This window comes from Pinus tabuliformis, chromosome 6, assembly GCF_031772625.1.
Source record: "Pinus tabuliformis cultivar Carrire ecotype Pingquan chromosome 6, CPIR1, whole genome shotgun sequence".
NCBI lineage: Eukaryota > Viridiplantae > Streptophyta > Pinopsida > Pinales > Pinaceae > Pinus > Pinus tabuliformis.
The window spans coordinates 1762255661-1762269987 of NC_142292.1; the positions used below are offsets into that span (position 1 = coordinate 1762255661).

The following is a 14327-nucleotide window of genomic DNA, read 5'->3' on the forward strand; positions in this document are numbered from 1 at the left end:
AGACGACGAGGATCAAGCCAAAATAATCTAAGCTATTGATTAGCATCTAATCTGGGCTATTGGTTCTCAACTAAAGGATTATAAGAGGAGGCTTGATGGGCATTTGGAAAACACATCGAGTAAGAGATCAGAGATCGAATTTCTGAAGGGAGCAGCGCAGCAGTTGCCAGAGAGAGATTCAAAGTGATTTTTTGCAGTGAAAGAGGGGTAGGGATAGTAGACTGGAGGAAGCTTTCCTGATCAGGGAGTGCATAGCAGAGAGACAACGTACTCCACAAAGAGGTTGAGGTAGTGCAGAGAGGCAGTGTAGAGCTTGAGAGGGAGATCCGTATTTGCTGAAGAGAAGTCGAGTTTCAGAGGCAGGAGCCGGAGTGGAAGCCCGGAGAGCCAGAAGATCGATTTCCCAGAGCAACAGTGGATCAACAACAGGAGAGAGAGACGCTGGTCCCAACAGGCTGATGCATAACTGCGTAGGCTGATGCAGAGGCAACTCATCTCGAGCTAAGGTCAGTGTCGTATCACCGGTGGAAGTGAGAATTTTCTCACTAGACGTTTGTTAGTTATTTTCTCTTCCTGGATTGCTAGTTCTGAAGCATACATAGATTTGTAGTCAGATTACTAATGCTTAATAATATTTGTCGGCTGCTGCACTGGTTTTCCCACACTGGGTTTTTCCGGGGACATTTGTCCAAAAATAATTGTGTAGATGTGTGTTATGATTATTTCTTTCATGTGTTGTATTTAGTTTCTGCAACTTTTTATTTGTGTAGGCTGCAGTGTATTTAATTCGATATTTGCTGTAGCACACAAGAAGTAAATTGTTTTAATTGAATTAACAATTAGAAGAATTAACATCAGTTGCTTTAGTAGGATCGGGTAACTGTTTTTTTCACATGGTATCGAATCGCAGATCGTGAGCAAAAGAGCTCAGAAGTAGAAAGGAAGAGGAGTTCAAAATTATTGCAGAGGCAACATTTTCAAACCTAGAGGCAACACAGTTCGTGGGCCAAGGAGGTCGAAGTTTTGAGGAGAATTCGATTTCTCTGAGTGAGTCGATAGAGAAATTCGATCTCCAGATCGAAGCTTTCCAGAGGTTGAAGTGAGCATCGTATTTTTCCTTGCAAAGCAGATCTTCAACTGGGACACAGATATTTTGCAGCAGTTGCTGGCAGAATAACGTCAGTGGGGGAGAAGACACACTTGAGGGAATTCTTCCTCAGAGGACTTCCAGCCAAGAAGTCCGAATTCTCATTTGCTGAGCAGCAACAGGGAGCAACAGATCTACTAACTCCAGCAGGGAGTGCGTAGGCCAGCCCAGCAGCAACGCAGAGGAGAGAGGAGGTAGTTTGACATTTCATTGGCAGAGATGGCAGCTCATGGGTTGCGAGATCAGGATCGGTTGGAGGGTGCATCCAACTATGTGATTTGGAAGGCAAGGATCTCATGCCTTCTGGATGAGCACAATCTCAAAACCTATGTCGACAGTGTGGTAGCTGTACCCACAGATCTAGATCCGCTCAAGAAGTACAAGGTCGAGATGGTGAAGGCCAAGAGGTTGATCCTTGATGGAGTGAGGGATCATGTAGTGTGTCACATTGCCGGCAAGGATATTGCCCGACAAATGTGGGAAGCATTGGCCACGCTATATGAAGGATCTTCCGAGCAGTGGAAGATGTACTTGGAGCAGAAGATGAGATCCACGCAGATGCAGAAGGGGGAACACATTGATTTGTTCCTTACAAAGCTTCAGGAGATTCGAGACTCGTTGGAAACTGTGGGGTCAACACCTCAGCCTACCGAGATGGTGAGGCTGGCTCTAAACTTAGTCTCAGAAGAATGGCAAGTGTTTGTCCAGAGTATCATGGGTAGAGAGAGATTGCTAGATTGAGAGGGAATGTGGACTGATCTTTAGTAGGAAGAGATGAGGAGGGACTTAGTCAAGTGCAAACTTGATAGTAGTAACAACGACAGTGGGACGAAGCCAAAGGAGGAGGAAGAGAATGCAACCCTTGCATCTAAGGGGCAGCAGGAGCAACAAAAGAAGAAGAAAGATGCTTCGAAGATCAAGTGCTTTCAGTGTGGTGAACTTGGTCATTACGCTACACAATGTTCTCTCAAGAAGAAGGACAAGGGCGAGAAGCATGATCCGAAGGCTGCATCCGCAAAGATCGAGGAGGAAGAGTTTGCCATGGTTGCCCATATACTTCTAGGGGAGATTTAGAACTGTAGTTCGAAAGAATTGCATATGGGCAGGATCCTTGAGGAGTCCACCTCTTGGATCAATACCTTGCTACGGGAGCCCAAATCAGTAGTCGTAGGATGGACCAGTGTTTGTTGGTGCAGAGGAGTGGCAGAGTGACAGTTGTAGTGGCTAGGAACGCCAGAGCCTGAGAAACGTAGAGCAGAGTTGGCGGCAGTGCAGTTGGCACAGTGCAGAGTCCGCAACAACGCAGAGGCTTTAGAGGGTCAAGGTAGAGACTAGCAACAGTCAGAACTCCAGCAACAAATGCATCATGCTGAACACTTGTTCAGTAATTTTGGATGCTTTTCCGTTGCTGATGCAGTAGAAGTAGCAGATGGAGAAGGTTGCAGTACAAATGCAGTGTTGGTAGTGGCAGTGTCAACAACAGTGCAAATGCAACATTTGTGCAGTAGTTGGTGGACAGTGATGTCAGACATCAACAACGCAAAGGGAGATGTTATAGAGAGGGGTGATGCTTCAAAAGGTTGCATTATTAGAGCACATTCCTCGCTAAGAGGGAGTGTTGATGTTTGGTAGCATCGGATGTTCTCTAAGCCTCAAAGTTTGCAGGGAGGCTTGGACACATGTATTCCACAATACCCAGAAGTTGTTTTGGGAAATTCCACTCAGAGACAATTTTATTAAAATAATTAATTATTTTTAATGGGTGCCTAAGTATAAACTTAGGAAATTAAAATAATTAAAGGGTATTAATCAAATTGTGGGTGAAATGTTGATTTGGGGTAGCATCGGATGTGCTCTAGCCACGAAATTTGGTGGAGAGGTTGGGGCATATGAGATCTCCAATACCTAGAAAGGGTTTGGGCATATTCTAAACAGATCAAGAGATATTAAAATAATTAATATTTTTAATGGAGTCCCTAAGTCTAAACTTAGGGAAAAGAAAATATTAATGTGTATTAATATGAATCTGTGTTAGAGTGGTCCAAAAGACATGGATCAAGCCAGATCTAATCTTAGCCGTTGATTAGGGACTTAATCTCGGCCGTTGAGATGTCAACAGGAAAAGTATAAGAGGAGGCTTGAGGGTCACTTGGAGAATACACTAGATGATTAGTCATTCTATTCTCTAGAGCGGGGTTTGCTAAGAGAGATAGAATCAGTGATCGGGAGAGAAACTGAGGGGCATTGAGTGCAGGGAAACAGAGAAGGTAGAGATTGTGCCGGTAGAGCAGCACAACAGCCAAGGAAGGTGACGTAGAGCTAGCAAGGGCTCACGCAGGGGCAACCAAGAGCTACGTAGAGCACCAGAGGGACCAGTGTAGCTGACGCAGAGGCTCCCAGAGCTGACGCAGGGCCTCCTGGGGCTGATGCAAGCCAAGAAAGGCTGACGCAGGGCCAACGTTAGACAGAGAGGGGCTGACGCAGTCGATATTGGGCAGACGTTGGGGTTGCAAAGCAGTTTTGTGCTGAGGAGTTGCTGGAAGGATTTTCCGGGGTTTCAGCCAGGAGATTTCTTTCAAACTGTGAGGTATAGTTGCTAAGGAAATTCTCTGTTGGGTAGGCTAGTTTCGGCACCCAGATTGTACTATGATATTGCTTGATAAGAAAACCCTTAGATAGATGCGCCGGTTTTCCTGCATTGGGTTTTTCCAGGGACATTGGTCCCAAAATAATGGTGTCATGTGGTGTGTTTGTTCTTATTTCTTTTAGTTGTTGATCTATAATATGTTGAGCATGCACTGGTGTTTATTTTCAGTATTTACTTTCTAAATAACTTGTTAAAGAAAAATAACAAATAGGTAGGAATAAATCAGAAAAAGTGTATGAAGGGTTTCTAAACTAAGTAAACTTAGAAACTTCAACATGGTATCAGAGCGTGATTGCAGATCACAGGAGGACTAAGAGACATTAGCCGAGCGGAGCAATAGCAGCAGAAAACAACTGTCTCGAGGTGACAGAAGCTGTTTCTAGTAGCACAGAGGCTAAGAAATGTGACGTAGGCCAGCCAGGAGTTGCGCAGAGCCTCAGAGAGGCTAGCATTGCTGACGCAGAAGTCTAGAGGGCTGACACAGGGCATCCCAGGGCTGACGCAGACCCATCTGGGGTGACGTAGAGTCAGCGTGAGGCAGCGAGGGGCTGACGCAGTTCACATAGAGGCAGTTGCTGGAGTCTAGAAGGCTGCAAAAATATTGCAGAGTGGAGCCGGGGAGGTACTGAAGTCAAAACAGTACCTGACAGAGCAGGGCCAGAGGAGTTGTTACTGAGGGTTTCTAGCCGAGGAACTTGGATCAGCAGTGCAGTTGCACAAGACGATTAGAGTAGGGGGCATCTTGACAAGCGGCAAAAGGATTTCCAGGAGGGAAATCAAGACTTAGAGGGAGTCCAGAAGAGAACTTCCGGACGGGAAGTAGAGACTCAAAGGAGTCAAAGAGAGAACTTCCAGGAGGGAAGCAGAGGAGCGTCATGGCACTTCACGGGGTAAGAGACCAGGATAGACTGGACGGAGCATCGAACTTCGCAGTCTGGAAGGCCAGAATCTTACCAGTGCTTGACAGGAATCGTGTCAAGAACTTCGCCTTGAAGGTTATAACTATCCCAGTCGACCCCAATGATAACGACAAGTACGAAGAGGCGATGGCAAGGGCCAAGTGCATTATCCTTGATGGGGTCAAGGATCATGTGGTACCACATACAACTGAGAAGGAAACGACAGTTGAGATGTGGGAGGCTCTCAAGAACCTGTACCAACATACTTCTATGCAAAGAAGAATGCTGCTCGAGAACCAGATGAGGTTGTATCAAATGAAGAAGGGTCAATCGATTGACACCTTCCTTAGAGGACTGAATGAGATCCGAGACCAGTTGACTGCTATAGGAGCGACACCGGATCAGGAGCTTATGGTGAGGACAGCCCTGAATGTTGTCTCAGAAGATTGGGAAGTGTTTGTCTAGAGTATCCTGGGCAGAGGGACTCTCCTACCTTGGGACGAGATGTGGGCAGCTCTTCGCCAGGAAGAGATCAGATGGCAGTCGAAGACAGGTAGCAGCAGCAAAGGGATCAAGGTCAAGGAGGAGGAGGAGGATGTGGCCCTAGCATCTAAGGGAAAGCAGGAGAAGCGGAAGAAGAAAGATCTCTCCAAGATCAAGTGCTTCCACTGTGGGGAGATGGGTCATTATGCGACCTAGTGCCCAAGGAAGAAGAGTAAGGGAGAGTCTTCTGAGACTAAGGCAGTGCCAGCGCGGGCAGAGAAGGAAGTTTTGACAAGCGATGATTGTGCCATGAGTGCGCATACACCACTTGAGCGGAAGTGGGGAGACATCGAGTTGTAGTCAGGTGGACTACAAGCGATGAGGGGCAAGATCCTTGAGGTACCCAGCCTCTTGGATTAGACCTTGCTACGGGAACCTCGACGAGGAGTAGCAGGACTGGCTGAGTGGATAGAGACAGATGCAGATGGAGCGGCAAAGAGAGCTACAATGTAGGAGTCCCGAGACATCGCAAAGCTAGCAGGCTGCAGCAGTGCGAGAGGCACAGGACTGTTGCACCAGTGCAGGGAGGCACAGAAAGGTGTGCAACGGTGCGAGATGCAGGGAGTTGTTGCAGCAGCGCAGAGGTCAGAGAGAGGGAGCACTTGTCAGCGACAGAGGGAGCTTCAACATTCAAGGGTGTTTCTAGCCCAACAGGGAGGTCAGTTGGGAGATTAGTTACTTACTTCTCAGTAATTGAGTTGCAGTGCAGCAGTGGGCAGCACGATGTAACATGATGAGAGGAGGTGCAGCGCGGATGTAGTGTTGGGAGAAAGGACCAGCAACAGCACGGATGCAGAGGGAGCTGTCGTACAAATGCAGCAGTGGCAGTGGCCGAACCATGGGCAGCAGTACATGAGGCATCAGTGCAGAGGATGGTGGGCAGGAAGGCCTAGCATCGGCACATGTACCGATGCCAGATGATCAGAATAATATTCAGTGAGGGGTATTGCTAGAGCACAGTCCTCGCTAAGAGGGAGTGTTGATTTGGGGTAGCATCGGATGTGCTCTAGCCACAAAATTTGGTGGAGAGGTTGGAGCACAAGAGATCTCCAATACCCAGAAAGGGTTTGGGCAGATTCTAAACAGATCAGGAGATATTAAAATAATTAATATTTTTAATGGAGTCCCTAAGTCTAAACTTAGGGAAAACAAAATATTAATGTGTATTAATATGAATCTGTGTTAGAGTGGTCCAAAAGACATGGATCAAGCCAGATCTAATCTTAGCTGTTGATTAGGGACTTAATCTCGGTTGTTGAGATGTCAACAAGAAAAGTATAAGAGGAGGCTTGAGGGTCACTTGGAGACTACACTAGATGATCAGTCATTCTATTCTCTAGAACAGGGTTTGCTAAGAGAGATAGAATCAGCGATCGGAAGAGCAACTGAGGGGCATTGAGTACAGAGAAACAGAGAAGGCAAAGATTGTGCTGGGAGAGCAGCACAGTAGCCAAGGAGGGTGACGTAGAGCCAGCAAGGGCTCACGCAAGGCCATGCAGAGGCAGCCAAGTGTTGCGTAGAGCACCAGAGGGGCCAGCGCAGCTGACGCAGAGGCTCCCAGAGTTGACTTAGGGCCTCCTGGGGCTGACGCAGGCCAAGAAAGGCTGAAACAGGGCCATCATGAGACAAAGAGGGGCTGACGCAGTCCAGATTGGGCAGATGCTGGGGTTGCAAAGCAGTTTTGTGCTGAGGAGTTGCTGGAAGGATTTTTCGGGGTTCCAGCCAGGAGATTTCTCTCAAACTGTGAGGTATAGCTGCTAAGGAAATTTTCTGTTGGGTAGGCCAGTTTCGGCACCTAGATTGTACTCTGATATTGCTTAATAAGAAAACCCTTAGATAGTTGCACTGGTTTTCCTGCATTGGGTTTTTCCGGGGACATTGGTCCAAAAATAATGGTGTCATGTAGTGTGTTTGTTCTTGTTTCTTTTAGTTGTTGATCTGTAATATGTTGAGCATGCACTGGTGTTTATTTTCAGTATTTACTTTGTAAATAACTTGTTAAAGAAAAGTAACAAGTAGGTAGGAATAAATCAGAAAAAGTGTATGAAGGGTTTCTAAACTAAGTAAACTTAGAAACTTCAACATGAAACTTCTAGAAAAAGACGAGGATCAAGCCAAAATAATCTGAGCCATTGATTAGCATCTAATCTGGGCTGTTGGTTCTCAATTGAAGGATTATAAGAGGAGGCTTGATGGGCATTTGGAAAACACATCGAGTAAGAGATCAAAGATCAAATTTTCGAAGAGAGCAACACAATAGTTGCCAGAGAGAGATTCAAAGTGATTTTTTGCAGTGAGAGAGGGGTAGGGATAGTAGACTGGAGGAAGCTTCCCTGATCCGGGGAGTGCATAGCAGAGAGACAACATACTCCACAGAGAGGCTGACGCAATGCAGAGAGGCAACGTAGAGCTTCAGAGGGAGATCCGTATTTGCTGAAGAGAAGTAGAGTTTCAGAGGCAGGAGCCGGAGTGGGAGACCAAGAGAGCCAGAAGATCGATTTCCCAGAGCAGCAACTGATCAATAGCAGGAGAGAGAGACACTGAGTCCAGCAGGTTGACGCAGAGCCAGCAAGGGGCAACTCATCTTGAGCTAAGGTCAGTGTCAGATCACAGGTGGAAGTGAGAATTTTCTCACTAGACATTTGTCAGTTATTTTCTCTGCATGGATTGCTAGTTCTGAAGCATCCATAGATTTGTACTCAAATTACTACTACTTAATAATACAAACCCTCAGCTGCTGCACCGATTTTCCCACACTGGGTTTTTCAGGGGACATTTGTCCAAAAATAACTGTGTAGATGTGTGTGATGATTGTTTCTCTCCTATGTTGTATTTAGTTTCCACAGTTTTTTATTTGTGTAGGCTGCAGTGTATTTAATTCGATATTTGCCATAGCACACAGCAAGTAAATTGTTTAATCGAATTAACAATTAGAGGAATTAACATCAGTTGCTGCAGTAGGAATTGAGTAACCGATTTTTCACAGGCTTCTGCACGTTGCTTCGCTGAATTATTGCTCTGTGGCTCTGATACCATGTCAGGAACACACAAATATATGCAGGCAGTATAATGGATAGAATATGATGGGGAGAGTGTGCTTCGGGATTATTCAATGAAGAGATATCTCAAGTGTCAACACATAATAGAGAACATGTATGCTGTACAAATTACAGATGCCTTTTCTATAATTTGTGATTTGCTTATTACATCATTAAGTCATAATGTAACTTTATGAAGCGAGTACAATATTAAATGACCATTATATTTTTTTATTTCTCGAACAAAAACAACTTCAACAATGTTGGAAATTTTCATAAATTTGTAAACATGACAGAGAGATAGGTTCTTAATTTGCTTTTCTGTTTTAAGTTTAGTTTCTAAATTCTTCGATTTATGTTAAGTCTGAGAAATGATGGCGGTAATTAATATTTTAGTGTTAGAGAGTATTGCTTTCTTAACTCTCTTATCTTTGTTCTTTGTATTTACAGGTTATCTTTGGTATTTTGTATATCATAAACCTTGGAATAATTTTGCTGATCTACAAAAAGTCTAATTTGGTATGTAAAACTACAAACTGTTCTTACATCAACACTTCTATGGTTAGTATTTTCGTTTTGCAGATATACTACAGCTCTCTGAAAATGCCATCCAATCCATTGTTGGCTATTCTGGATAAGTGAAAACAAAAAACAATCAGAAATATTAATCTAGTATACTCTTCAACGAAATAATATTTCAGCTTTAAAAATGACTCATGAGGCTCTATATGTCTAAGATATCTGGACAGGTGCCTTGTGTGCCGATCAATGAATTGCTTCTAGAAGCAGAATTCATTGTAAAGAAGATTACTGAACTTGTACAACCTGGCGAATTAGTTTATAAGAATTTGAATTTTGTATCTCTACATTATCATTAGAAGGTGAATAAACATAATGGTTACAAAAATATATTTATGATTTATGTATCTGCGTGGTAGCATTGCATGTAATGTTATGTCTCTAAACATGAAGCTCTACATTCCTGCAATATTTGGATAGGTGTGCTGACCAGAAAATTGTTTCTAGTAGCAGAATTCATAGCAAAGCAAATTATTGAACGTTTAGAACCAGACTAACTAGTTTATAAAAATTTGAATTAGATTTGTATTATTCTTTTTAACAAGAACAAAGGATTTTTATATTATCTTCAAAACAAAAATCTGGCAAACTATAGCTGTAACCAGTGTGTATATTATGATTGTAAAACTATTTCAGTTTCTTTTACAGAAGCCAGAACTTTTACACACCTGTGCATACTGAAGGCAAAAGATATCCATCCACATATACTTTTCATTCTAGCTAATATGTACAAATAACATAAATAATAAATTGATTTTAATTATTTCATCACCTGCTTTTGGGTCTGGGCTGATCACTTCTTCGAATAGCTGCTCTGGTTCTGCGGTTTCTTCTGGCTCGTAAATCTGGATGGCGAAAGGGGTGCTCTGCTCCATGGCATCATTGGAGGAAGGATCCAGGTCGTAAAGGCCCAAAGTCACTCTGTGGAAAGTCTCCTTGACCTTTCAAGGTCTTTGGTTATCTGTTGTAAGTGAGAATCCACCCTCAATCAAGGATGCTTCATTGCCAGTCGTGAACATCTGTTGCACTGATTATATCTCTTGTAAGTCCAATTGCATGGCCTGCACCTGGGCTGCCAATGTTCTCCCTTGCTGCTCCAGAAGGATAAAACTTCCTTCAGCACATGATGTGCTCTTTCCATGTCTAATTTATTTCACATTGCTTACCTTAATTTGACCAATTTACCCCACCCCTCAGGTCCCTTTCAACTTTGAAGAATTGTGCTTGCAGGCAGGTTTTATCATGATCCCATTAATCCTTGTGGACACTCTGGAAGGAATGCTATATTATGTCCTTGGTTGTCTTGCTTGCCTGAATGTTGTTCAGGCAGACTGAGTTAATGTTTGTTGGCTATTCTGGCCAAGCAAAAGCATATGGGCTTTCAGATCCTTGTAGAAACCAAGTTGTTGTGAGCATAGGGGTCATTGGCAAGGATAGGGTGATAATTTCAATCGGCTCACAATATGATTGGAATATTTTGCAGGATCCTTTGAGTTGATGATAATGGGGCCTTTAAAAGTCGGGATATATTGTTTGTGATATTGGTAACATTGATCAGAGTCAACAGCAAAATTATGAAGAAGTGGAAGAAAAATTAAGAAAATTGAACAAAGCCCTTGTTGACAAAGATGAAAAAATTGTCAAACCCAAATAAAGTGCATCGTCAAGAAGCAAAAGTGTGCTGGTTTCAACAACGAATAGAAGAGCTTCAACAACAGAATAACAAAATAAATGATGCTCACAAAGAATTGATTAAAAACATTAGTAAATTCCTATCTAACATCAGTGAAGACATTTCTCACTTGTGAAAGAATAACAGAAATCTCCTTGTGGAAATCAAGAATTCAAAAAATGAGAAGAAGGTCCAATAAAAAATCAAGAAACAACTTGTCAACAAAGAAAAGTTAACAAATCCAATTAAAAAAACACTAACAAAATTCATGGTACAAATATAGAAGGGGAACTTAGTGTCTCTCATGAGGACTTATTTATCATCAATAAGGTCAAGCCATCAATTGACAAAGTGGCACTTGCAGATTCAGTTACACTGGAAGATCAACCTTTGGCTACTACTGAAACTGTATCTCTGTTTAAAGGTTTCAAGTTTCAACACACCAAAACATATTGAAGCGTCAATGTTTGATCTGCATAAATATCAAGTATTAGACTATATTATTGCCATAATTTTACATCCACATGACACACATGTTTGCATTCAAAGAATTTGTCCTAAAACTAATACATAAGAGATTGAAACACCAAAGAAATCTTTAAATCTGCATAAATAGAAGTGCTGAATGGAAAACGCAGAAGTGCAAACACTGCATATCAAGAGATGACATCAACCCTCCAAAAGATGAAATATGTTCTACACAAATAACAACATGAATGTAGTTGGACATCAAGCTGAAATTCTATAGTAGCAATCACTATCTTTTCATCAGCACATGAAAAGAAATAGAATACTGTCCCCAAGGGACTACAATGGCTTCTCTCAAATCTTCACACTCATTATATGTTCATACACCTCACATGTGAATATAACCCTAACTAGAGCAACCTTCCTCATCTACTCAAACTTGACAAAAGGGCAAAAAGGTTGCAATACTTAACTGCTAATAATAGACCTCAAGGAGAGTGCCCCACATACAAAGTAATTTCTCCCAAGCAATGCACTGTCCCTATATCTAGAATATCTGTTATACAATCTTCCAAGAAAGGAAATTGCCATAAATGTGTAAGGAATCCATCATAAAGCTGTCATTACTGTGGAAGAGTAATTTGTTATATAACCTTACACTAACCAAAAAATAGAGGATGCCCAGTATCACATTTGTAAGGAAATTGTCATAGGGGTGTAAAGGAAATCTTTGATATGGCACAACCTACCTACAAGGAATTACCTTCAACACTCATGTCCGCTTTTTCTAGGAGAACAACTCGAAGGAATCACAAAATAGCACTTCCTATTTGCATGGAAGGTCTTCTCCACCACACTGAGCTTCTCTCTTAGAATGTTGAACTTTTCATTTCCAAGGGGTTCTATTAGAATATCAGCAACCTGCAAATGAGTTAGGACATTATCTGTTAGAATTTCAAGCCCTAATGCCCTTATGATCCCAATCAAAAAGGCAGATTGCTGAATTGAATTAACACTGAAATTAAATTTCAGATCATAGCATCAATCACACAATAGCTAGAATTAAATAGCAGAAGCATAAAAATTAATTTCACACACACACAGACAATTACTCCTTCAAATCAGCTTTCGTTCCATAGACAAAAAATTTACAAGGGAACCTCCACATGCTGCCCAAGAAAAAAGACAACCCGCATGGATGCCAAAGATGCCTTGAAGTTGAGCTTCTACAAGCTGTTAGAGAGGTACAGCTACTGAGAAAATCAGCAACATCAGTTCTTTGCTGTACAACACTGGTACACATTGTAGGACTACTGTGCCGATTCAGGAATGGTATTGTCTGTACAACTGTATGGGGTTGTTACCTCAAACTTCATGCTACCTAGGAATGGCTCTTCCCTGGATGCCTACTCTCTTTCTCTCTCACACTTGACTGCTCGAGTGTGTGTGTAAAAGCCTCTACCTTGCCCTGACTTAATAGTTTTAGTGGCGAGTTTATTTTTAAGATTACTCCAAGTCTAAGTTCAATTTTAGAATTAACTGCTAAAAGTAAGACTCTCTTTTTTACTATACTGAATTACAAAATAGAATTACTTTTAGAAAATAACATTTTGATAATATCTTGAACTAATTCCCACACATGTGTGGAAGTTCCTTTCTGAGCTATAATTCTCTACACTCCCTTTTATATAGGAATGGTTTCAGCACCAATCCAAGTTTGTCTCTCAAAGCCTCAGACTTCCATTTTGCCACGAGTTTGGTCAGAATATCAGCTACCTCTTGATCTGTGATAATATGCTGGAGCTTCATTGCTCCCTTTTAAACCCTGTCTCATATGAAGTGATATTTGATCTTGATATGCTTGGATTTGTCAGGAAACATTGGATTCTCAAAGAGTTTGATACAACATTGATTATCACAGTAAATGACTGTTCTAACTCCTAATCAAACAGTCTGACAAGTAACTTGTGATGCCAGATTCGCCTTACAACTACTAGTACTAGCTGCCATGTATTCTGCCTCTGTTGAGCTTAGTGCCATGAAATTCTACTCCTATTGAACCATGATACCATCACTGATCCCATGCTAAAGCAATATCTGGGGTGATCTCCCTGTACTAGTGCAATTTGTCTGAATAACCTTGCAACTTCAGTTTGCCATCTCCAAGATATATCAGACCATACTCCTTTGGCCCCTCAAATACTCAAGCACATGTTTTGCTGTTACTCGATGTTTTTTCCTTGGCTCTGTTACCGCTCAAACTAGCAGGGGTCCTAAAAGGGGATCTTTGAAGGGCTACTACTAGGCTAAGGGCAACAATGGAGTGATAGCCCACTGTCACCTCGGCTATGGCTCCCTACTCTTTACGGACTTTCACCGATGGGAGGAGACCCGTTATAATAAGGATCATGAAATGGATGGACCAATGATAGGGTGAGGAGTGATCCTAGAAGCCTATTCACAAGAGAGGCTCAAATATATAACTTGCTTTTCTTGGAAGACAAGATGGAAGGCTCTCAAGGAAAGGCTTGGGGAGTATTTCAAGGGTTAGGTTTTGAGTATGTGCCTTATAAAGCAGATCCCTAAGCCCTATAATTCTTGTGGAAACTTGGGTCCGAGGAGATCTTTAAAGAATTAACCTTGATAGTGCATGGGACCATACAAGACCAATTGGACCCCGAGGTTAGGTCAAGGGGATAGGATTTAGCAACCAATGATATGCTTGACCTAATTAGCGAGGGGAAAGGGATCAATGAATGAATTTTCAATAAAAGGCAATGTAAGGATCCCAGTGAGGTTTCTAGCCTAAGGGAAACCAAGGGCAAGAATTGGTCTTCGAGCTAGGGTTTGCGATATCTCAAGATCCCACCGTCGGAATCTCATGAAATTTGGAGGGCTTCTTGAGGACACACCAACGCAATTGTGGACCAAAAATCGAAGTATTTGGATGGCTAGATCGTGAGATAATTGATGCCTTAGGTGACCTAGAGAAGAGAAAGTGGGAGAAGGAAAATAGGTTTAAGGTGATCACCTTTGGGTGGACCGGTGCCTAATCCTTTGGGGAGATTGGAGTTAGGTAGAATTATGACTATGGACCTTTGAATTTTCTAGGTCAAGGAAGCCTCAAAAACAACTTCACTTGGCACTAGGGCAACAACAAAAGCAACTTCAAAGACTCTATACTTCGTTTTTCAAGGTAAATGGCTTTTCAAGATTAATTTTAGTAATGAAACATCCCTAGGAACATTCATTCATTATACATGGCCCATACATGAAGCATTCACTATCCAGAAACAAAATTTCCACAACTTCGCATAAGAGATGCAACAAATAA

At 42.3% G+C, this 14327-nt stretch overlaps 1 protein-coding gene across 2 annotated transcripts in view; it reads left to right on the forward strand.

Moving 5' to 3' along the window:
• Positions 1-14327, forward strand: part of LOC149265985 (dol-P-Man:Man(5)GlcNAc(2)-PP-Dol alpha-1,3-mannosyltransferase-like) — a 374817-nt gene that overhangs the window by 84836 nt on the left and 275654 nt on the right. For both annotated transcript variants that reach the window (XM_089429913.1, XM_089429915.1), the window contains exon 4: positions 8725-8793. In XM_089429913.1, coding sequence (XP_089286039.1) covers positions 8725-8793 — 69 coding nt within the window. The remainder of the gene's footprint in view (positions 1-8724; positions 8794-14327) is intronic.